Source organism: Rattus rattus, chromosome 3 (genome assembly GCF_011064425.1).
Source record: "Rattus rattus isolate New Zealand chromosome 3, Rrattus_CSIRO_v1, whole genome shotgun sequence".
NCBI classification, from domain to species: domain Eukaryota; kingdom Metazoa; phylum Chordata; class Mammalia; order Rodentia; family Muridae; genus Rattus; species Rattus rattus.
The window spans coordinates 25842081-25866828 of record NC_046156.1 but is presented as its reverse complement, the minus strand read 5'-3'; the positions used below and the strand labels follow the sequence as shown (position 1 = coordinate 25866828).

The 24748-nt window shown below is 39.4% G+C and overlaps 1 protein-coding gene across 1 annotated transcript in view; it reads right to left on the bottom strand.

Moving 5' to 3' along the window:
* Gstcd (glutathione S-transferase C-terminal domain containing) overlaps nucleotides 1-24725 on the bottom strand; it is an 86723-nt gene extending 61998 nt beyond the window's left edge. Inside the window, exons 1-5 of the mRNA XM_032897296.1 lie at nucleotides 24491-24725; nucleotides 18751-19188; nucleotides 17512-17979; nucleotides 8149-8400; nucleotides 6408-6501 (exon numbers count right to left, since the gene is read on the bottom strand). Coding sequence (XP_032753187.1) covers nucleotides 6408-6501; nucleotides 8149-8400; nucleotides 17512-17979; nucleotides 18751-19167 — 1231 coding nt within the window. The 5' untranslated portion in view covers nucleotides 19168-19188; nucleotides 24491-24725. The remainder of the gene's footprint in view (nucleotides 1-6407; nucleotides 6502-8148; nucleotides 8401-17511; nucleotides 17980-18750; nucleotides 19189-24490) is intronic.
* Between the last annotated feature and the right edge of the window lie 23 nt (nucleotides 24726-24748).

The window sequence follows — 24748 nt, the reverse complement described above, 5'->3', positions numbered from 1 at the left end:
GAGAACTTTATTTTGAACAATAGAAAACAGTAGCAAATTTGGAGAGTTCTGAGTTAAATCTGCCCAGACTTTTTTTTTTTAAATTTCAGTTAGGTATGACTTTAAAAAGTAAAAAATAAAAATCCATTTATGTTAGGGAAGTTCTTCCCTGTAGAAACAAAAAAGAAAACAGTTTTGATCTCAATTTCTTGGTATGTTTCTAGTTTTTTAAATAAAAAAGTTTGAGATAAAACAGCATTATAATTTTAAAGATATTAAATTATAAACAAAAATGTCAAGAAGTTTTTATATTCTGACATTGACAATCTTCTTAAAAGAAACAATATATATAATTAACATATATATGCTAATTTGGAGTCATATCTAGTGTGGTAAAGTAGAAAAATACACTAGTATCTCAGAAAAAAGGCTGTTGAAAGAAAATTGTTTTCATTATGTGATTAGGAGACTTCTGTCCCTGTTTATACTTTCCAGTGGAACTGCCCTCCAGTAAATTTCCATAGCGGGCAAGTGCCAAGAGGTGTGCATAGGTGTTGCATCTGGCTTATCCCACAATCAAAATGGAAAAAGAATTAAGTTGCAAGAGAGTTTTTACAAAGTTTTGATGCTGTCCATGTTATTTGCTGAAGACTGAAGCAGCTGTGTATTGTGACAACTTCTGTCAGGCTATCACTTCACGCAATGAGGTCCCCAAGCAACAGAAGAAGCAGCAGCTATAACATCTCAGAAAGCCACTGTAGCACTCTCCCCAGGGCCCCATGAGGAACACTGAAGAAGCGATCTGTTTTAACAACCTTCCCAATAATGCAGGTGGATGTCCTAGAGTGAGAGGCAAGGGTTACCACTAGAAAGAAACAGTGCATTCTACCTAAAGGCCCTAGAACCGGATTCTATAGTTGGCAATCTCTGAGGAAGGGAATCACTGACCTATGTCGTTGGAAACTTTTGTAACTCCTGACTTTCTGACAAGTCTTTAGAACATGTCCAAGTATTTGGAATAGTATAAGGCTGTATTCCCACACAGCAGAGCCTCGTACCCACAGGGAAAGACTCCTTCTAGGCCTCCATCATCACTTCAGCTCTATCTCCACCATCTCCCCTTGATTAACCAGATTCCGTGTACAAAAAAGGAAGAGTGTGGGCTGGAGTGCTGCCGTGTGGCGAGCGCTTGCTGGTGCACAGGAGGCTGTGGCGGTGAAAGGTCCGCTTGGTCTGCAGAGGCACACAACACAGCAGCTGGGATGACGACCATGACCTTACACTGAGGCCTATAATAACTTGTTTGTCTCGTGTGTCAGTTCCTTCTGTATCCCTCAACTGCTCTAACAGAAAGCAAGTGGGGAAACTGAGTACTTACTTGTCATCATCATAATACACTTTCAAAAAAAACCCTTTAGTCTTCTTCAATTAACACACACAAACATGGATTTCAGATATCTTGCTAGGTGGAGCTGGCGTGGCTGTAGGCAGGAATACCCGCCTAGTATATTCAACAGAAGGCAGGAGACAGAAGACCAGAAGCAGGAGGGAAGCGATGGGATGAAACGGTTCGTCACCTTTATCATCTTTCAATACTTTAGGGTCTCTCCTCTCCAACGACTGATAGAATTTCCTGGAGTTAGTAGCTACTTGTAAGAGAGGACTGATCTATCTAAGAGCTACGGGAGACTGGAGAAAGCTACAAAGGCAAGAAGTTTGCGGGACACGTGGTATAGGAAACCCTTATTCTGGGTTTTAAGAAAAAGACCATATCCATCCCCATGTCTGAACTCAGAAGATAAAAATCCATAAGGGAAGAATAGTAGATGATTCTGGGCTTAAGTGCTTGGGCTCGAACTGCTCATTCTAGTTTATCGTAAAGAGTATGAAGTCACATGGTATTACTCTATCATAATGGCGTATGTAATTGCGTGAACATTCTGCTGTAGTTGATGTTGTTGGTTGACTATTGACATTTTCACCAAGTCTTTCACTAGCAGAGTAAAATACTGTAATATGATTAAAATAACTTAAAACATTCCTTTTTTAAAACAGAATTTATCTTGTAAAGATTATCATTATCTTCATGAGAATTATGATGACGTATCCTAAGTTCTTATACACTATAAACTATATGGATGTCAAGTTAGGCAAAAGTGTCATATAGATATGGTTAAAGTAATTCTAAAGTTTGGTTTTATATTATAGGACTGTGCAAATGAACAAACGTAAGGATACACTGGGGACTGATTAGTCTGAGCAAACAGCAGACAAACCCAAATCCAGACAGTCAGGGGAAAAAAAGCTGCAGCTACCAGAAACCACATTGTTATAAAAAACAATGTAGAAATTATTATTAGATAAAGAGACATAAAATTAAATGTGCTGCTTCCAGAAGACTATAGTTTAGAATATAACATAGCTGACTTAAGTGCCCTGCTTTGGTAACTGCAGTATGGCTGTGTATAGAAGTCCCTGGGACGAGTTACATATTCAGGTATAAAGCTGAAGGAGTCAAAATTTATTCCAGGGGTTTAAAAAAAAAAATCAAATCTTTAGCTCTCTTTTCTTTAAACTAAGTATTTTGAATTATTATCCTATGATCCTATGTTTAGGGAGAATTGGGGTTAACAGAAAAAGAACTGTAGATTAAATTTATTCAGTTTAATAAAATTGCTGTATGCTTACCCAAAGGACTTCTAGTTTCAAACACTGAGAATGTGTTTGAGAAGAACACGCATTCATGTGAGTAATTATACTGGACAAGAAGCATGATCCAAACCCCAAGTTGAAGTATAAGACACACCGGGGACGGGGTTTGGGAAATAGCTCATCTGCTAAAGTGCTTGTCAAGCAAACAAAGGGAAGTGAATTCAGAATCCTAGCACCTTTGTACAAGCCGGGTGTGCTAGCACACATCTGCAACTCCAGCACTGAACAGAGTGAAAACAGACGCCTGGAGACCCCTGGCCATCCTAGCCAAATGGATGGACTCCAGGTTCGGAGGAGAGAAAGCCTATAGCAGAAAATAAGACATAACTGTGGAGAGCAATTGAGGAAGACACCCTTCACGTGTACACACACACACACACACACACACACACACACACACACACACACACACACACACACACACACAGTACCAGTGGGAGGACTAGCAAGATTACTCAGCAGGCAAAGGTGCTTGTGTGAAAGCCTGAGTTCAGTCTCCTGCTCACTGAGGTGGAAGAAGAGAAGCAACTTAAGGTATCTGCCTATGACACATCATGTATGCATCACATGTCCACACATACACCATGGTATGCACACTGAAACACAAGCATCACACATACACATAAAAGAACAAAATTAAAAAAGGTTGGAGAGTGATTTATTCCAACTACTGTACTAGCTAACATTTAACATTTACAATTTACTTAGGCATTGTACTGAGTGCTTTACATATTAACTCACTGAATGCAGAAATAATCCTAAAAGACACTGTCAGTATTATCTCTTTACAGACGCAACTGAGGCAACAGAAATACAGAGAGGCTGATTCTGGCCGCAGGCTACCTGTGCAAGTGGTTGCCCAACTAGGTTTTGAATCCGGGCAGGTGACTCCATGAAACATGGCTTGAATAAATGAAGTGGCATTTGAATCGATTCTTAAAGGGTGAGTATACTTAAATAGGCAAAAGATAATGAAGACTGTGGTATTTATATAGGTTGAAAAGTAAAATTGAGGCTATAGAGATAATTAATATAGATTAAAAGTGAAGCCGAAAGGTGATAGGTAGTGCAAGATATGAGGCGAAAAATAGACTAGAGAGTGGTAGATTGAGAGAACAGACTCTAAGGATGAATACAGCCTCTGTTAGCAAAATAAATACATACATACATACATACATACATACATACATACATACATACATAAATAGCATGGTTCTTACAGTAGCCATCAACTTTTTTATACAGTTCAATCAGTGAAGTAGAAAACATCAAATCTAAACTACCAGACAATTCTGTCTATCCAAGAGTGAACACTTTGTGGGCACTAGTCAATGATTGGTATGTGAGTGACCCACAGCGATCTGCTGTGCAATCTTATTTTTCACACTATTTATAAAAACCAGGTGACCCAATAAAAGGGATGTAAGTAGGAATGAGGTTTCTAGGTCAGCAATAGCTTCATGTCTCCATGTTCTGTGATTCGAGTACATGGTGTCTCACTGTCAAGTTCTGGACGGTAATCAAGGGCAGTGGCAACAGGTTGTACGTTCTGGGTTTGAGCTCTCACTGGCCAACTCCACAAGGAATAACACATTCCTGGCTCTGGCCTTTGTTTTAGGTTGATTTTCAAGATTATTTTATGTGTTTTGCCTGCACGTATGTATGTGGTATATACACGTACATGTAAGAGCTTGCTGCTCTTACAGAGGACCCAGGTTCAGATCCCAGCACACATATGGTGGCTCACAACTGTGCAAGGGATCTATGTCCTCTTCTGAGGTTGTGAGCATCAGGTGCACCTGTGTCCCGGGGGCTGAGCATTCATCATTCTCTTGTTCTCGCACCCCTGCTTTCCCCGTCTTCCACCCCAGTTCCATCTGCCTGCTCAATTATTCTCATTTGATCCTTTATACAACTTCTAAATCATCTTCTAGTGAGATGTTAAATAGTGACCCCTAACTGGCCAAGATGCAGAGGATAAGAGAATGCAGGATGCTCAGTCCCATGGAATACAACGCTCCCTCTCAAGACTCACACACTGCTGAGGGGGTGGGAAGAATTCGAGAGCCAGAGGCAGTACCTGATTATGAGGAAACTGTGTCTCCTTGCTCATGTACAGCAGGGCAGCTAAACTTAGGAACTACAGCAGTTGTGACAGGAAGCACAAGACTTATGCAAGGCTAAGAAAGACCAAATCGCAGTATGGAGAGAGGAGCTGGGCATGAGGTCCCAGACCAGCCAATGAGCAACTGGTGACTGTCAGCACTGAGAGGAAGAGTCCGTTTTCTCTGAGGGGGCGGCCCCTGGTAAGTGGACAACACTCCAGGAGAAGGCTATACAACCAAGAATATTGGGGAAACACAAATTGTTTTCTGATGTGTTTAAAAAAAGAAAATCCAATGCTGAACAAGCAGGACATGGGGGAGGGAATCTGGGAAAACGTGGAGGATAGGGTTGAATATGATCAAAAGCCCTTGAACGGAACTCAGAGAACTAATAAAATATTTTCTAAAACTTATTTTTTTGCAGCAAAAATAAATCTAATGAACAAGAAAATAAATGAAGAAATAAATCTTTGATCTATACTAAACAATTTCCACCTAAAAAAAGCACCTTAAATGGTATTTAAAAATCAAGTTCCCTTTACATGATTAATAGAGTTTCTGAAAGGAAAATCCATAAAGTCTTATAAGAGGATAAAGGGCTGAAAACGGGTATAATAACCGTGAATTGGCACCAAGCCTGCCCTTAGGTTAGGTTTACCTATGAGAGGCCTGCACTGGGAGAGCAGGATGGAGAAGGGAAGCTTGTCCCAGGCTGTCTCCGCAGAGCTGGGACAACCATAACTACATAAAGGCAAGCCTTACCCTTCGAAAGCTGTGGTCCTGCGAAGACACACAAAAGTCCCAACAACAGAAGAAGACCTCAGCCACGAGGACAGGGAGACAGAACCACAAGCTGAAAAGCTAAGGGCAATGGTTCTAAGTTCTACACTGGAGATGCTTTAATGAAGAACTAGAAATCTGTGAGATTACCCTAACCCCAAACTGGCGAGAACCACAGATTAAGGTTTCGCCAAACGGAACTTACGCTGTAATATTATAAAATCCGCAGGCAGTAAGTAATTAGAAGTGTATTCACCAGAGGAAATGAATGGCAGAAATAGAACCCCATGAATATCAACTACCAGAAAAAATATCCAACATAAAAATTATAAAATCAGGAAACTGAAATAAACAAAAGCAAATATAATTATATAACTATAATTAAAACAAAGCAAATATAATTTAGGGTAATAAAATATAGTTGTTCAAATAAACACTAAGCAGTAAAGAGCTATTTCTTTAAAATAAGACTTTGGACAGTTGAGGGAAGAAATATAAATTACTAGATGATGAACGAATTTTTAAATTTTTATTGTACCTGATAAATAGAATTGTAGTTATTTATGATATCACTTGTATATTCTAAATAAAACTCAACATTTGTTTTAAAATATGTCACCAAGGGGGGGGAATTTAATGAAGTCATTGTAAGAAAATATGGAAAGCGACAAATCTGAGTGATATGAAACTCTAAAACTAAAACAAATACTCATTGGATATTACTAAAATGTTAAATACGCCAATGAGACATTGCAAGTCTGGGAAGATGGCTCTGAAGGGAGTATCCGGACGGAACACAAACCTTACACCAACTAGCAAAGCAGAGCTCACCTTCCTTCGGGCTGACCGCGGCAGGAAGGTTGCTCCAGTCAAGGGTCCAAGCAGGACAAGGGTGCGGAGAAAACATGGCTTCAATGCCCTTTTCCTAGAAAAGGAAGCAGGTTCCAAGCTGGTGAATTAATAAAGCCCTGTTTTCAAAGGCCACAGTTCTACTTTCCACACTGATAAAGACAATTAAAAGTAATCACACTTGCACCAAGATATTTACTTATATAAAAAAATATAAAATGTTAGATAAAATACAAGATCTTACTTTAAAATCAGCACCTTGCTATTATTTTTTAATTGTGTAATAAAAAGTAATGCTGAGGACATTTAAAAGTAATAAGCCCATAAACATACAAGGCAGACCCTGGAGAGATGGCTCGGGAGTTAAGAGCATTTGTTATCTTGCAGAGGACCTGGGTTTGGCTCTCAGCACACACAGGTCGCTCACAACCATTGTTAACACTAATTCCAGGGAATTCCATGTCCTCTGATCTCCTCTGGTACCAGGCAATCATGGTGCTCACATAGACATGCAAGCAAAATACTATATACATAAAGTAAGTGGTGTAACAGAAAAAAGTCACTTGAAAACAAAACTTTATCAAATATATTCATAGACTTAAAAATTCTGACCTTCCATTGTCCATTAATGTCTATCTTTATACACAAAACCATCTATGTAAACTGCAAGCTACATCTACTGTACTTTAAAACTGCCAACGTAGCTCACACATCAGAAAGATTGTAAGACACAAAGGCTAGTATATTTATTTCAAGATAATGTTTAACAAATATGGCAAAGGAATTGTACTTGTGAAGTCAGAACAGTTTGGTAACATAAAGAAGATCTGTGTAATGACAATTAATTGACAAGCCAACCACACACAGGAAATACCACAAGGCCCTATCACTAGAGGAAGCCCACAGGCAGTTATAGCTGCTGAGAGAGAATCCGTCTCCCCAGGAACAAGTTCCCTATAGGTTATCCAATCTCAAGTGGACAGCCCTAGACATAAACACATACAAACATCATTAAATAGATTCAGTGAGGTTTTGTTGTGTGTGTGTGTGTGTGTGTGTGTGTGTGTGTGTGTATACACATGTATGTAAAACAAGAGTAAAGAAAAGGCCATCGATTTGAGAGACGGAGGAAAACACACACACACACACACACACACACACACACACACAAATTGAAGAAGACACAGGGAAGGCAGAAATGATGTAAATACAGCACTCGTGTATAAAATCTCAAAAAAAAAAATTAAGGTTGAAAAAATGAAACCATGACACTTGAATGGAGACCATCATGTCCACCAGAATAAACAAGACCAAGAAACATTAACTAAATAAATAACCAAAATAAAGACTGAAATCAAAGTTCTGTGACAAAGAAAAGGTAGGTTAGAATGACCAGATAGGACGTTCCATTTGGTTCATACCATGAATATTATAATTCTTTAAAAAAAAAAAAGAATACTATTTCTAAACTTGACTTGAAAACAAGACTAGCAGAAACATTATTTGGTAAATAAAGATCTGAATAGCTATAAATAAAATGCATAATTGATAAGGCCAGAAAATAATTATTAGTTGAGAACGTTTGCTCAAAGGGAATTTTTTTTAAAAAGGAAATTATAGCTTTTTTCTCTTCTTTCTCTTGCCCCTTCCTCTTGTCTCATTCCCCCATTAAATCTCACCATGGGAAAAAAAAAAAAGGAAATTATAATAACAAGGTAAATACCATTAACTTGGTCATAGTTGGCCTTGGTCCTCCTACAAACAAAGGGTCACTCTGCTCGTCTACAGAAGTTGTGTCACTGGAATTCACAGGCTCTTTACTTTCAGGGGTCAGCAATTCTGGTAAATCCAGAAAGCAGATCCCACACTTAAAGGCTGCTGTTTTGACTTTTGGCACTTCCTGAATCCTCTGATACCAAGAGGTGAGGAGTGGGAACTGTTCCAGCTTCTCAGAAAATTTCTTGCAGATCATTACCTGTTAAAAAAAAAAAAAAAGGATATTTTAGAAATATATACATATATATACATATACATATATGTATGATTTTTATGACAATGTTAATGAAGTATCACATATCACAAAACTCACACATCTCAAAGGTACAATTCAAATGAACATTAGGAAATTCAAGTAACGGTGCAGGTACCACAGTCTGGTTCTAGGACACCATAGCACTGTGACCGTTAGCCGTAAATGTCTGTGCTCACAATTAGTTGCAGGTAGCCAGTGATCTGTTCTCCAAGTTTATAATGTTGCTTCTTATACAAGTTGATAGAGTCATAAAAAGGATTTGTGCTTTTCCATTTAGCATTATGTTGCCAACATTCACTCACATAGTTAGGCTCTTTTGTGCCTTGCCAACATTCACTCACATAGTTAGGCTCATTTGCGCCTTGCTTTCTTTATTAATAGTCATTGTGAAGAGCCACTCTACTGTACTTAACTGGTAATTCAGTAGCTGAGGGACACGGGCACGTTTCTAGGTATTGCCTATCAGGAACAGAACTGATAGGTTAAAACTCTGCAATTATTCTCTATGGTGAGTGTACCAACCTACATTCCCATTGTGAAGATTCTAATTCCTTCATGTATATCTTTAATTTCTATTTATTGTTACTGTTTGTGTATGATAGTTATATGACCTACGTGTCTGAGTACAGGCATTTGCTTGTTACCCAGGGCAGATGTGTGGAGGGCAGAGGATAACCCTCGAGAGTCTTTCCTTTGCACTGTGGAATCTGGAGATGCGTGCAGGTCATCAGGCTGGCGTGGCTACTCCTTTTTCTACATGGCACATGTTCTCTCTTACCGAGCCACTGTGCTGGCCCAGATCTTCCTCATCTTGCCAACATTTGTCGTTGCCATGATACTCTGGGCGTTGAGTAATTCCTCATTATAATGTTCGTTTTCCTTTCCTTATGATTACTGACAGTGAACACCTTGTAATTATTTGTCATTTGCATATCTTCTATGGTGATGTCTTCTAAGGTTTTAATATTCACTACTGTAATATTGCTGAAGACATTAATTTATGTCATCAAACGCAGAGAAACTGAGCTGGTACCTAACAAGACGCTTCACCTCTACTGACTAGCATTCCTGGTGATAGAGCAGATGCTGAATGCAGCCAGAGGGGGAAGCCATCAATTCATCCGGCTACAAACCCTGTGACCTACAAAGTAATCTGCTATACAATAGTGTTACGGGAATAACCAGCAGCGTTTACAAAGCGGATGTAAGGCTCACTCCGTGAGAGGGAGCCTCCGCCTGACCTGACATTACTAATGTGACAGAGAACCTGAGACTAGATAAGTCACGGTATTGTCCTGCTGAAGGAACACAGCAATAAAACAACTACCAATGATAAACTGCTACACCCACAGATTAATGCAACCACGAGCTGTCACCAGAGAAGTAGTAGATGGTAATGAGCACAGAGACCCACGACAGGACAGTGGCAGACAGTGGGAGACTCTGGAGCACTGAGCCCTGATTGGCAAACGCTCCCCTCAAGGTTCAGGGATCTATGTAGACAGGAGGTGGAAATAGTGTAACAGCCAGAAAGTGTAGGTGACTCCAAGGAGACAGCATTTTCAGAAATGACAGTGCTGATGCAATTATGAGTCACAGAGTCTGTGAGAAAGTATGTGAGATCAGCACAAATTCAAGCCAGTTGTAACCCCAGCACAGAGAGAAGGAAGTGAGCACAATATCTCATCCCTGAACAAGATGCTATTCCCTGGAGTGAGTGATGAGAGCTTTATCAAACACCCTCCAGGGCAAGTCCTATGACCAGGAATGGCAGGCCAACACAAAGAGGACGCCATAGGTTTTGTGTGCTTTTTGCTTATTGTTTTGTATTGTTACAAAACAATACAATTTTGGCTTTTTGATCTTTTTATTTGTTTTGATTTTTTTTTGACAGAGAGAAATAAAAAATGAAGTTGGGGAGGTAGGAAATGGAAAGGTTCAGGAAGAAGTTGGGGGGAGGAAAGACTATGGTCAAAATACACTGTATGGAAAAAATTTAAATGCATTAGAATAAACTTATAATAAGGAAAAAAACAACTAAACTACAAAGTGCACAAGTTTCTAAATGGATACCTTACCCTAAAAGTTGTATATAAGATTACAATATATATATACTAATTATCACATATCACTGGACAATTTTAAGATGGCACCTCTTAGATACATACCTGTTAATATATACCTATTAGAATAACAAAATTCCAAAGCAACACAAGCGAGGGTGAGGGGGTGGAACAACAGAAAGTTCGTGGAAAGGCGGCTTGGCGGTTTCTTACAAAACAAGCTTGCTATACATACCAGCGATACTGTTATACAGAAAGTTAAACACAGCTTACTCATAATTTATACCTCATAATTTCATCTTGCATATTAATCCTCTCTCTAGTCGCCTTCTAAATTGCACACATTTTCATCTAAAAGTCATGGCTAACAATACATCCCATTGTCTCTGGCCTTCATTACATCTGTGAGAGTCTCAACACACTAAGTATAGAATCTGTGAGAGTCTCAACACACTAAGTATAGAATCTGTGAGGGTCTCAACATACTAAGTATAGAATCTGTGGGGGTCTCGACACACTAAGTATAGAACCTGTGAGGGTCTCGACACACTAAGTATAGAATCTGTGAGGGTCTCAACACACTAAGTATAGAATCTGTGAGGGTCTCGACACACTAAGTATAGAACCTGTGAGGGTCTCGACACACTAAGTATAGAATCTGTGAGGGTCTCGACACACTAAGTACAGAAAGCTAAATGCACAGCTAAAAGCTATATGAAAACCAGATATATTAATATATACTCATAAATATCTCTAACTGTTTAATGGAAAAGACAGTAAGTTGAGCTTTAAACAGATTGTGTAATAATTTAAATTTATCACAATTTTATGCCTATAAAGTGTCCACAGTCATGGTATTTTTAGTAGTGAAGGAAAAATTTTCAGCCCACTAGAGAAATACAGAATAGAGTTTACAGTCCCATGGACATGCTTGATGAGTGAAGGAGGATATTTCACTGAAGCAAAAATAAAAAAATAAAATGATAAATATTAAGAATTGAAAAAGGTAGCTATAGCAGTCTTTGCACCCATATTTTATCCATATTATGATTTTGTTTTTCAAGGTTTCCTAGTCAATCATAATCTGAATCAAATGGAAATTTCCAAAAATAAATAATTCATGAGACTTGAGGAAAATGTGTGCTAGTCCTCAATACCTTATAAAATGTATTATTCATTTTGAATTGCATTAAAATGTTTTTTTAAAAAATGCTATCTATAAGGCATTGTGGGAGCCAAAAAAATGTATAGTTCTTTATAAAATCCATAACTGCCTGGAAATAAATTAGGTGCTAAGAGAATTGAACTTAAAACACAGAAAAATACCTCGACCCTTTCATAAACTCATAACTCCCAAAGAATGAGAACCAAAGACTGAGAACACTGAAATGTCAAAGGACATCAGCCTCACATTTCAAAGGGTCAGTGACCATGCAGAGAACAAATAAGCAGATGAACAAGGCAAGAAAATCAGTTCAGGACCGAGACAAGGAAGTAGCCCAAGTACATGAAATGGGTAGTAACTTGGAGAAGAAATGTAAAAACAACAGAGAAAAAAAATCAGCAAGAGAACTGAGACTCTAAATAAGAACAAATTCTCAAAATGAAAGGATCAATTCATAAAACATATCCTTACACCCCCCCAAAAAACAAAAAACTGTAGAGAACTTCATCAGGGAGTAGGGAGATGATGGTTTAGTGAGTAAAGCACTTGCTACACAAGCAGGAAGATGCAAATTCAGTTCCACAATACCATGTACAACACTGGGCACAGCAGTGTGTGCTTGGAATCCCAGCATTGGGAAGACAAAGACAGTGGATGTTCCTGTCTGACAAGCCAAATTCCACTGAATGTCAGGCTTTGGAGACTGTCTTGGGAAAAGTACAGTGACTGAGGAAGACACCCAATGCCCATAGCTAGCCTCTATACTCATACATACATATGTGCATATCTACTCATATGTTCCCAGGAAAACACCACACACACACACCATCCTCCTCCTCACCACCACCAACAAGAAGAAGCAAGACAAGGTAAGAAAACAAATTTCAGGGTTTCAGGGACAGAGGACAAATCAGGACAATGATAAATTCTAATGTATGAATGTGACCAAAGCTTCCAATATTTATAATATTTATAATGAGACCAAACCCAAGAATAAAGATGATAAAAGACTCAAAATATAAATGCATAGAAAACTTATTCAATAAAATTGTAACAGATTTGTTAAACACAGAGAAAGAGACAGACATCAGGCATTTAGAATTCCTTAATAGTAATGATCTGAAAAGAATTTCTATGTAATAGATCACAGTCAAGATTTCTGAAAATGTAAAGCAAAGAAACAATGCTAAAACCTAAAAGGGCCTACTCACAGACAGAGGCAGAAACATCAGAGTCACGAGCAACTCCACAAGCCAGGGAAACATGGAATGATCTATTTCAAGCCCCGAGAGTAAGTAACTGTCAACAAAGACCTCCATAAATAGCAATATTATCTTTTGGAATGGATGGAGACATGAGAGCAGTTCAAGAAAAGCACAAATGAAAGCAAATCATGTCAAGCACACCAGCACTGTGTAAGTCTCACTTACACAGAAGGAAAAGGAAGACGAGTTCACATGAGACAGTACAGGACAGAAGAAAGACAGAAGAAAGACGAGTTCACACGAGACAGTATGGGACAGAAGAAAGACAGAAGAAAGACAAGTTCACACGACAGAGGATGGAAGAATGAGAAATCAATTGCGTCGAACACAGCAAACAGTCAGAGCAGCAGAGAAGACAACCAAAGGGGACAACCAACTGTGTCACAGGGATAATTCTCACGACGACTTCATGTGCAAATGGATTCACCTACTAAAGAGATGCAGCGTGATTAGATTTAAAAATGTGTATGTTTTCTTCTTTTCTTTCTTTTTCCAAGAAACACACTTAGATGGCAAAAATGTCCAAACACTGAGTCAAAGGATGGGACTGGACCGACCACGCAAATGAGCTCTGAGGACTTTACGTCTGATGATGTAGCCGTCAAAGCAAAGCTTACAGAGATAGGAAGGACAAATGCATACTAACGAGGGATAAATAGTTCGTCAAGAAGATGTAAGAATCTTAAGTATTTTGGCATTGAATCAGAGTTTCCAGTTTCATGATGAAGAGCACCAATGGGCACTAAGGTCCTGATGTAATGACAGCGGGAGACTTTAACAAACCCCGCAAAGAAACATTAAAGCTCAACTATGCCATAGATAAACTGGTTTCAACAGATACCTATAAAATATTCCATCTAACAAATAGGGAGCACGCACTCCTCCCAGAGGTGCATGGAACCTACTCTTAAATTGATCACATTATAGGTCACAAAGCAAAAGCCCATAAATACAACAATACAGACCACAGTGAAATAAAACTGGAAAGCAACCACAAAAGAAATCGCAGAAACTAGACAAAGAGTTGGAGACTGAACATTACAAATCTGAACCAACAGGATCATTGAGGAAATCTGGAAGATATTAGACATTTTTTAGAATCGAAGAAAATATATCACAATTTGCCAGAATTTCTTGAGATTTCCCTACAAGGAAAGCTTACACCTACAAACATGAGAGAAATCTTAGCTCTAATCATCCAACTCAAGGTTTTAGAAAAAGAAGAAGCCAAACTAAAATGCACTAGCTGGCAAGAAGTAATAAGGTAAGGGCAGAGAAAAACGGAATAGAGACTGAAAACACAACATACCGAAACGACCCAATTAATTTCTTTCTTATCCCATTTATCATTTGTATAGAGGAAGGCTACTGACTTCTTAGTTAACTTTATATCCAGCCACTCTGCTGAAGTTGTTTGTCGGCTGTAGAAGTTCTCTGGGGTACTCTGTAGAATTTGAGGACTTGATTATTTACACTATCATATCATCTGCAAAGAGTGACGCCTTGACTTCTTTGCCAGTTTGTATCCCTTGATCTCGTTTTGTTGTCCTATTGTTCTGGCTAGAACTTCCAGTGCTATATTGAGTAGATATGGGGAGAGTGGGCATCCTTGTCTTATTCCTGATTTTAGTGGGATTGCTTCAAGTATCTCTCCATTTAATTTGATATTGGCTGTTGGTTTGCTGTATATTGCTTTTACTATGCTTAGGTATGGGCCTTGAATTTCTGATCTCCCCAATGATCTGATCTCTCTTCTTTTAACATGAAGGGGTGTTGTATTTTGTCACATGCTTTTTCAGCATCTAATGAGAGGATCATGTGAGGCTGCCAGGCCTCTTCCATGAGAAAGTACCAGAGCACTGGAAATCAACTGTATAGCTTAGGACCCACTCACTGTGAAGAGTGGAGGAGGTTTGTGGCAACACCTTGGCACACCACTGTCTTAAACCCTTTACAGCTTCTGTTTACCAAAACCTACTTCACTAATCCTTCTGAACTCTAGTCATCCAGACCTTGACTTAGCAAAATCAATCTCATCTTTCATGTCCTGACCTTATGTCCGGGGCTAATTACCCTGAGCCTGGCTTAGCTTGACACTCCTAATGCAAATTAATGTCTTAGTTACTGATCACAAACTTGATCCAATGGTCCAGTGTGATTCTAATGGTCTGTACTCACTCCAGCACAAAGGTCTGGCAACATAACTGCTCTAAGAAGTGATGGATGCATCACTCAAAACCACTCATGGGAGGAAAATACGAGAAGTAACACTAGGGCTTTGGACAAGGAAAGATGAAGTCCTGAAAAAAGGGTGCAGATTAGGGAAAATACAAAGGAATGAAGGAAAATAGGTTAAATGTCATTAAAACAACGGGCTGTGGATATAGCCCTGATGACAGTGCTTGCCCAGCATACATAAAGCCCTAGCTAGGGTAGAGTCCTTCACTGCATACTGAGGTTTAGTGGTACACACTGGTAGTCCCAGTATTTGAAAGGTAGAGGCAGAAGATCAGAAGTTCAAAATCATCCCCAGCTACGTAGGAAGTGTGGGACGAGCCCCGGCTGGTGAGTCTGCCTCAAAACCGTGTAATAGAAAAGGATAAGTACATGTTTTCACCTTGTTTCTTGACAACTTTTTTTTAAACTTTTCTTTCCTTCGAATATGGGTGCCATGGATGGAACACAGTTTGTCTGGCCTGCACAGGCACATGAATTTATCTGCTAAGCCATCTCACTGGCCAGTACTGCTCTATTTTAAACCTAGTGTTCCTTTGCAACATCAGAGCTACTCAGTAATAGTCAAGTTGATATCCTACCTGATTAGAGATGGAAAAATCCAGTCAATTAGAAATACTTCGGCTTTGATTAATCCCAATCAGGTAAATAACATTTAAATTTATCTAAAATGAAATGCAAATCACCTGAGATGAATAGGGCCACCTGGAAGAGCTAAAGTCACCTTCACAGGTGAATCCAATTTGTCTTTTGCTTTCTTGAATTAAAAATCAAATACTCTTATTTTCTCTGTAGCACTTACCATTATTTTATATAAATATTATTTGTTTGTTTACTTGTTCATTTCTTCATTTCCCTAACTAGGAAATTAACTCCAGTGAAGTCTAGGACCTTAACTGCCTTGATCATCACTGTAGCTCCCGATAAACACGCCTTCAATAATGTCTACAAATAATGAGTGCCTCCATGAACTCTTGAGAAATTAGAAATCATGAATACCATGTCTCTCATAATGTATGAACACTCTACAGACTTTTATAGTCATAAAACGGAAGAGTCAAGGATAAATGCACCAAAAATCATTTGACTGGGAAAGACAGACATAGGATATTTAAAATACCAATTAAAGTCTAAACAGTTCCCAATTCTGTCCCTTCCATGCTGTCTAATTCTGAAATAATTTGCTTGTCATTGTTGTGTTATTTCACTTTGGACAACAGAGACAACAAAAGAGTCCTTTAGAAAGTAAAAATTTCTCCACACTGTACCAATGCCAATGTACAGATTGTCATTAGAAGTCTAATGATATATAAACAAAATGATATATAAACAGACTAAAATCTTGTATCTGGGTCACAATTAGGGGAAAAGGAACATGCTTGAAATTAGGAAAAATGAAGCTACTAAGAACCAACGGGAAGGCTGCAAAAGCTAGCCTCTTATGTTCGTGAAAGTATATCAGAGAGATGGATGGATGGATGGATGGATGGATGGATGGATAGATAGGCAAATACATTTTACTAGGAAAGAAAACGTTACTAGGAAAGAAAACTTTCCATGTGAATTTTCCCAAATCATTGAAAAACATGCAATCTTACAGAGAAGTATTCGAATAAGAAAAAAACAATTTGATTTGATAATACCCAGTATAACGGTTAGCATTTTAATTGACTATTTTATTATAAAATAAAGCTGGCCAGTTCTTAATTTTTAGCCATTTTTTTCCTCATTGAAATTTATTTTATAAAGATAATTATAATAGCAACTTAAAATTAACAATATCAATTACTAACATTTAGTAACTCAAAATTAACCATAATTTTATTCATTCCTTATATTGATCACACTATAGAGTATGTTAATCAGATTTTCACCACTATGAGAAAGTTACTGAGATGATAAACTTAATAAGACAGAGGTCTATTGGCCACACAGTTCCAGAGGCTTCAGTCCACGGTCACATGAGCCTGTTCTCTTGAACCTGTAGTGCACAGACCGCTGCAGCAGGAAGGTGCAGGGAAGGAGACCTCAGGCGAATAAAGACGCACGCGGAACAGAAAGAAAGGCCGCAAGGCCTGCACCGGCTAAGGCGCACAGCCATCGCTACAGCTTCCTTCCAATGGCTCCCACCTAAGAGTTCCCTCCTCCCGTATGTTACAGGCCGGGGACCGAGCCTCTGACACACACACCTTTGGAGGAAAGACAACCAAGAGCTTAGGAACAGTCTCCACTTCACAGACAGGGGAGTGGCTGAGAACCAAGCGCAAACCCAAGCCACTTAACAAACTGAACCTCATAGTGACATAGACTACAGACAGATCCTTACCAAAAAGTGGTGAACACAGGGCAGAAGCACGATGTCTGCCAGAGTGAAGTACAGCCCTTCTGCAAACACGTGCTCCAGAGGCGGGAGCTCAGAAGCCGTTGCTTTCCTGATGTGAGAAGGCTCCCTGTTGGTAGCTTCTGCATCTTCCTGCACGGTGAGCTTGGAGAAGGCCACCTTCAGCTCTAGACTCTTGGACGAACCAGCCACATCTTTGGGTGTCTTGTGTGCACGCACCTTGGTCTTCGCTTTTCCCTTACCAGAGGGAGGCTCACTGCTAGACGCCTTTTGTTGCTTCAGCTTCTGTCGTCGGAGTTTGTCATCATTGTGTACTCTGACTGGCTCGCTGAGCTTTCTCTCGAGCTCTAGTATTTCTTCAGGGATGGTTGGGGGATCGTCAGAGGACTCTTGGAGAAAATTCTCAACAGCCAAAGGGATGGTGAGTTCACATAGCCTGGTCCACTGACTAACCTACAAAACAAACAAGATGTGAGCAATTCTCCCCTCTCAACACATCTTCAGGAAAATTAGCTACTGCTGGAAAGTAAGACTGCCTCAAATAATTTAAGGAGTGGGCTAAAGCATCCTTGGGTGCTCAGATTCTGTGCCAGATGAGAAAACAGATTACAATGTTAGAAAAATGCAGCTTCTGTGTTCCTGCATACTTACTGAATAAGTCATCACCCCTGTCCACAGGCTTTATGATATGGCCCCAGGTCTGCGGGGTTGAAGAAGTAGAACCTGGTGGTTTAAGTAAGAATGAACCCTTTTGGCTCATATATTTGAATACTTGATCCCCAGATGCTATAAGGAAGGCTTAGGAGGCTTGGCCTTGTTGGAGGAGGTGTGGCATTGCGGCAGTTTTGAGATTCCAAAGGACTCCAGACATCTTGGTCATGTCTCAAGATGTAAGCTTTCAGCTACTATTTCAGCACCATGCCACCAAGACACCCCCAAGGCCTTTAAAACTCCTCAGGGCTTACAAGGCCCTACTCCTTGAGCCCTTCTCTATTTATGAACATTTCTTTAAAAAGGTCCTCAATATAGTGAAGGAGGAAAGACATTATTTCAAATCATGTATCTAAACTTCATAAAGCACATTTTACATTCTCTTTAGTATTACCCTGTAGTGATGTCATGCAAAGGACTCAACTATCCAACAGTTACCAATGGCAAGGTAAAATCGTGTTGGAGTAAATGATATTCCTTGAAGCTTTAAACAGCAGGAGACCTTATACTTACTTCAGCACAGGCCTTCAAGCAAGTCTTTTTAAAACCCAGAAGTTCCAAAATTTCTTTTCTCGAGGGCTCGGCTTCATAGGATTTTTGGATTATGTGTCTCAGGACAACAGCAAGACCTGCTCTACAAAAAGTGTCAGGCTGGTTGACCACGGCGGGCAGACAACAGCTCTGGACTATCGGAGGGAGGGCCTGCTTTGAGAGAACCTCTGCCTCCACGTCCTGGGGCAGGGCCTCTGTTAGGAATGAAGTGTCTGCACCTTCTTCAGTAGGGACTAGGTAAACGTTAAAGACCTTGCATTCACAGTACGACAGTAAGAACAAAGTTACAGATGTGTGGAGAGGAAAGATGCACCCTTCTATTTGGTGAGAGTACTCCAGGTACAGAGATTCCACAGCGTTTTCCTTAATGCTTTTCATTTTCTGTTGTCATTGGATCACCTAGAACAAGAATCAATATGGTTAGAGGCCTTCAAAAGGAACAGTTTATAAGCTAAAATATAATATTTTAAAAAAATCAGTAAGAATTTATACGTAAGAATTTTTACCTCAGGGCTGAATAATGGATTTCAAAAGAAAACTTTCCCCAGGCTGCACGAGTACATACGTTTAGGGATGGTTTTAAGACGAGCAGCCTTGGCACTGTGTAGTAGGAAGTGAGTACTCCTTTACACCCACTTCCCAGGCCATCATTTCACACCCTTTCCACTGCTTCTGAGTCACCACTTTTAATGGCCTCTGTCCCTCCTTCCTGGCAACTGTTGAAAACAAGATTCTGCCACCTAGCACACGTCCTGTAGTATCTTTCCATCTTACTGAAATAAATGCCTGGCCTTCTGCAGTGCCCTACCTTGATTTAATCCTTCTGTTTCCTGAGTTTATCTTAATCTTTTTCTCATTGCTTACTGCATCCTCAAAGGCGAATTAAGACTCGCTAGAATTCTAACTGCGATCCAACTTTACACTCGTTTCCAGAGCACAGAACACTGCCTCCAGGTACTTAATAATACTGTCTACTTTTTATATTACAGACCCCATCTATACACTCCCTTTACACTGCCTTCTATATTTTAATTGACTGCACAATGCTTAGTGCTACTATAATACATACACTATTCTTTAGCAACTACCAGAATGTTCTGTAAGAGAATGTGGTTAATGGCAATGCTTAAAATAGAGCCTACTAAACACTTGTATGTAAAAAGTACTTGCTGAATAAATGCATGGACAGGCTATCTTGAGGTCAAACGATTTCCTTAAGGCGTTTGTCAATTAGGAGCTTATACTTTGAGTCCCTGGTCCAGTTACCCACATTCTAGTCCATAAATCACAATTCAGAATCGGACACTAGATGGCACTCTTTAAAAGCATTTAGAAGTAGGGACTACAGAGAGGGTGTGGTGGAGAAAAAAATGTTGGTCTGTGTTGTGTGTGTGTATGTGCATGTGTGAGTGTGTGTGTGTCTGCATATAAGCTATAAGCTTATTGTGAATACTCACAAATGTTAAGTGCCAACAAAATAATAGAAATAGCTGCCCATGGTGAAATCTGAGAAATTAATGAGCTGTCTAAGAGAAAATGAGAAGTACACATGACTCTCCTTGGAGATCAAAAATGTTGGTCAATAACTGGAATTTAAAAGCATTATTTTCCCTGGGCAATATCGCCCCAATACTCACTAATGTAATTAATACTAATCATGTAATAAACCTGTACAAATATAGTGAGTACTTTGGTTTGCACTCTGTTTTTAGGAGTAGAACAGTTTTACAAGTAGCAAGAGAAATTCCTTTCTTCTTCTTATTCTATTTTGACAATTTCCTGGTTATATCTATACTTTAATGAATTGACACCCCAGAGTCAAGTCCAGGGTTACCAAGGGTTCTGGAGAACAGCAATGCTTCAGTTTTGTTACTCAGATCTTCAAGGATATTTTTATTTTAAATGGTTATATTAAATCATAGGTATAAATAATCGTAGGTAAAGACATTTGGCTATTTGCATTTTTATAGAATAAATATAGCTTGGTTTTGACAAAGCATTTTACATAAGACAAGAGAAATCAGTTTTTTTAAAAACCTGAAATCTTTTTTTAAAAACAAAGCTGCTGGAGTTGGTGGCATACGCCTTAAATCCCAGTACTTGGGAAGACAGATCTCTGTGACAGAGAGAATCACGATGAAAAGAAGAGAGGGTGCAGAGAGAGAGAGAGAGAGAGAGAGAGAGAGAGAGAGAGAGAGAGAGGAGATTATAAATAAACATACTTTTTTGATAGAATTTTAAAAAGCAATTTGAATGTTTTGTGCTCAAAGTTCAAGTCAGGATATTTCCCAACTTGATATTATACAATAAATTATGATTTATATGATAGAGCAAATATGTTATGCAACAAAATATTACTGAGTATTTTGTTTTATTTTACATTAAAGATTATTAGCCAACCATGGTGGCTCACTCCTTTAATCAAAGCATTCAAGGCAACAGGATCTCTGTGGGTTCAAGGCCAGTCTGGTCTACATAGTGAGTTCAAGACAGCCAAGCCTGCAGAGAGAACCTGTTGCAAAAACCCAAAATATTAACTGAATCTAAAGGAATCTATTTTGAAAACACTCAGAAACTTTTCCAGAACAAATAATACTATTTGCCCTCTATAATGGAGGCAGGAGAACCAGGAGTTTAAAGTTATCTTAAAATACATAGTTTGAGGCCAACCTGTGTTAATGAGAATGTCTCAAAACTCCATAATTTAGAAAATATTAATACGGTCAGAATATACTCTAAATTAAAGCACCTTTTATTGTAGTAGGAACAATCATATCAAAGTAAAAATAATCAGAAAGTATGTTATTAAAACATTTTCAGTACAGATGTCAACAAGTTCACTGCATGAGATGATTCAGGATGGGTGCGACTGGAGGCCATCCAACCATGCAAACAAGGAAGCAAAGACATCATTACTGATATTCAGACAAATTAGGAACCCTAACTACTGGAGTGCCTACATACATGTCTAGCAGGCAGGATTTTTATTTACTCAAGAATTATAAAGTGATGGGGAAAAGCCCAGGGTCTTAAACAAATTAACTGGGTTTAAACCCTGGTTCTGTTTCTGAAGAGGATGTACTTAGTACTGATGGACTGGATGTCCCAGGAAGGTTGATATCCAAGAGGGGCTTCCCCTTCTCTGAGGAAAAGGGGAGGGACTAATGAGGGGAGGGATTTGTAGGGGTGAGACTGGGAGGAGAGGAGGACACCATCAGGATGTAAAGAGAAAAAAGAAAGAAAGAAAGAGAGAGAGAGAGAGAGAGAGAGAGAGAGAGAAAGGAAGCAAGCAAGCAAGCCAGCCAGCCCCAATGTTATTTTCCTCCCGTATGGAAAGAGGGCAGTAATAGCACTGCCTCCCACATCTGTGCCATGGTAACAGACAATGACTGATATAGGGAGCCCTAGGTAAATGTTACCTCCTTTATTTTGTTTTGGGTGGTGCTACAGCTCAAACCCCAGGCCTCACTCATGCTGTGTAAGCACTCTGTCACTGAGTTAGGCCTCACCCCCTACTATTCTATAAAATTCACAAATTCCTTATCTAGTGACACTTATTAAGATTATTTAATGGGAAAGATCCAACTCGCAAGTTTTTATTTGAAAACTTCTTCCCAGGAAATGTGTGGTCTGTGTCGAACTTAAAAGTGCTTTTCCACAAACGCTGAAAAATTTGATACTGAGGTTTAAAAACCAAGGAGTCATAAACTGCTGTGCGGAATTCTTAAGCCAAAACACATTATCAGCAGACTGTACTTTATAAAATAAAAAGTTTGACATAATTAACAAGTATGAACATTTACTTATTTCTCTTAAATTTAAAATCTAATTTTGAATGTACAACTTAGCTCATGTTTTAGACACTTAACAAAGCAGCATTATTTGGTTACAAACCCCACTTTATTATAGTACAGATTTTTAAAAAGTTGCTTCTTCATAGATCATAGTCAATGACCTCTAATTAAAAGTCAAAGAAAGAAAAACAGCTTTTAGAGTCCATCGTATGTAATAATGTAGGATTATAATCCAGGGGCAATTAACCATGATTAAAATTAGCTATTGGCATACCAGAGCAAGAAATTTTTATGAAATAAGAAAAGTTTGGAAGTGAAATGCTTACTGAAATCTTAGTTATAGAAGAATATATAATCTCTCATAAACTCTGGAGATTCACAGAATTGTCTGTTGCTGTGAAGCCATAATGCTTGCAGCTAAATCTGATCTTGTGGTTAACAGGGAAGGACAGCATAAATATGTAAACATGCTGAAAATATCAGCAAGCCTGAAGAAAACAGTTTTATCAGCAAGTAAGACTTATTTTATGATTACCAAACAAACTCCTGCATCCCATTCATGTCCATAGAAGAAACCAGAAAGTTACTTTGCATTAAAGGATAAAAACAACACATACCAGCTAACAATCTATAATACTGATTGACACCTGGGTAAGTCCCAGATGTTTTAATTCTGCTAAATTATTATTAATAAGGCCAAATAGATTATGTGTGCTTATTTCAAACCATGTGCTGTTGAAACAAAAGCTAGAAAGTGTAATAGGTTTAAAACAAAACTTTGTAGGTCCAAGACCACAAAGCTTTAGTTTTGTTTAAAGCGGGGAAATACATAGTATTCTTCCCACACCCCCTGCAACCCTCTGCCACATCCTATCTCCTCTTCCTTGACAGCCCACCCCTCCATGGACCCTTCCTAGTTTAATGGTGTTTTTTATTAATAACATAAAACGTTCAAACATCAACTTATTTTTGAAGTTAGGTCCCTTAAAATGATGCAACTAAAACAATTTCAATCGCAGTGTACGCTCCTCACAGTGCAGTTAACACTCATATAGCTTAAAGTTTGATCTATTAAATATGACAGCAAATCAGTTGTATTGTAACAGTTTATTCTCATGGCATTTCAAGACCATATTTTCATGTTTAAAATCACTTCTAGTTCTGCTTTTTTAATTCTTTCCTCTAGAAAGCACGAGCGAAACGTGACAAAACCTTAAGCAGTAACGTGGCACGAGATACATTCGTCTATTTTTCTCTTACATTAAGGAATTTAATGTCACAAAGAATTTGGGGGTGGATATGGCGGGGGATGGGGTCGTGTAAATCCCAAATCAAAGTTGGAGAGGTTTGTGTTTGAGTATCCATTTTTTGAAGCCAAAGCAATTCTCACGCAAGCTTAAGTTTTCTGTTCGAGTTAATAATGGAAGATTTGAAACGCTGCTTTGATGGGGATAAGCAAATGTCCCCAAATGTGGCAAATTGTAAACTGTAAAACAGTATTTATGTACAGCGTCCAATCAGGAAGGGCTGCAACGGAAAGCGTGTCTTTGGGGAAAGTTAAACCGTGCTCCAAGTGGTCTCTTCCTTGCTCTTAACTCCAAACGATCACACAAACCCCCGCTACCAGGCAAAGCTGCCCTGTTGCTCTACCCACGTAGGAAGAAGACTAAAGGGATGGCTCGCAGACGAGTGGCCCACGTGTCCCTCAGCGGAACGGCGCGAAGCCTTCCATCCTCATCTGCACCAACGCGAAAAGTCTGCGGTGAATGTGGGGCTGGAAAGACTTTCAAGGGCTGGGAGCCCTCATCGGTCCCACCTTGGCCCCCACGCCCAGCCCTGCCGACCTCTGAGGGCGAGCGCAGTTCTCAGGAGGTGGCGGGGCCGAGCAGCCCGAGCGCCCTCTTTACCTGGTCGCAGGGGCGCGGCCAGGCAGGGAGGGCGCGGGAGCATGCGGGCGACGCGGGCCACCGCGCCTTCCCGCCCAGCTCGAGCCGGGATTCCGAAGCTACTTCTGGAAGCCGCGGCCTGAGGAGGAGCACTCGCTTCCAGCGAGGACCTGAGCTGGGGAAAGGGCGAAAATAAAGAAGAGGCAACGTGTCTGCAAGTCCCCCTCCCAGTGTCATTCATAATGCGGCGGACCGGAAGGAGTTGTCTACGTCACTTCC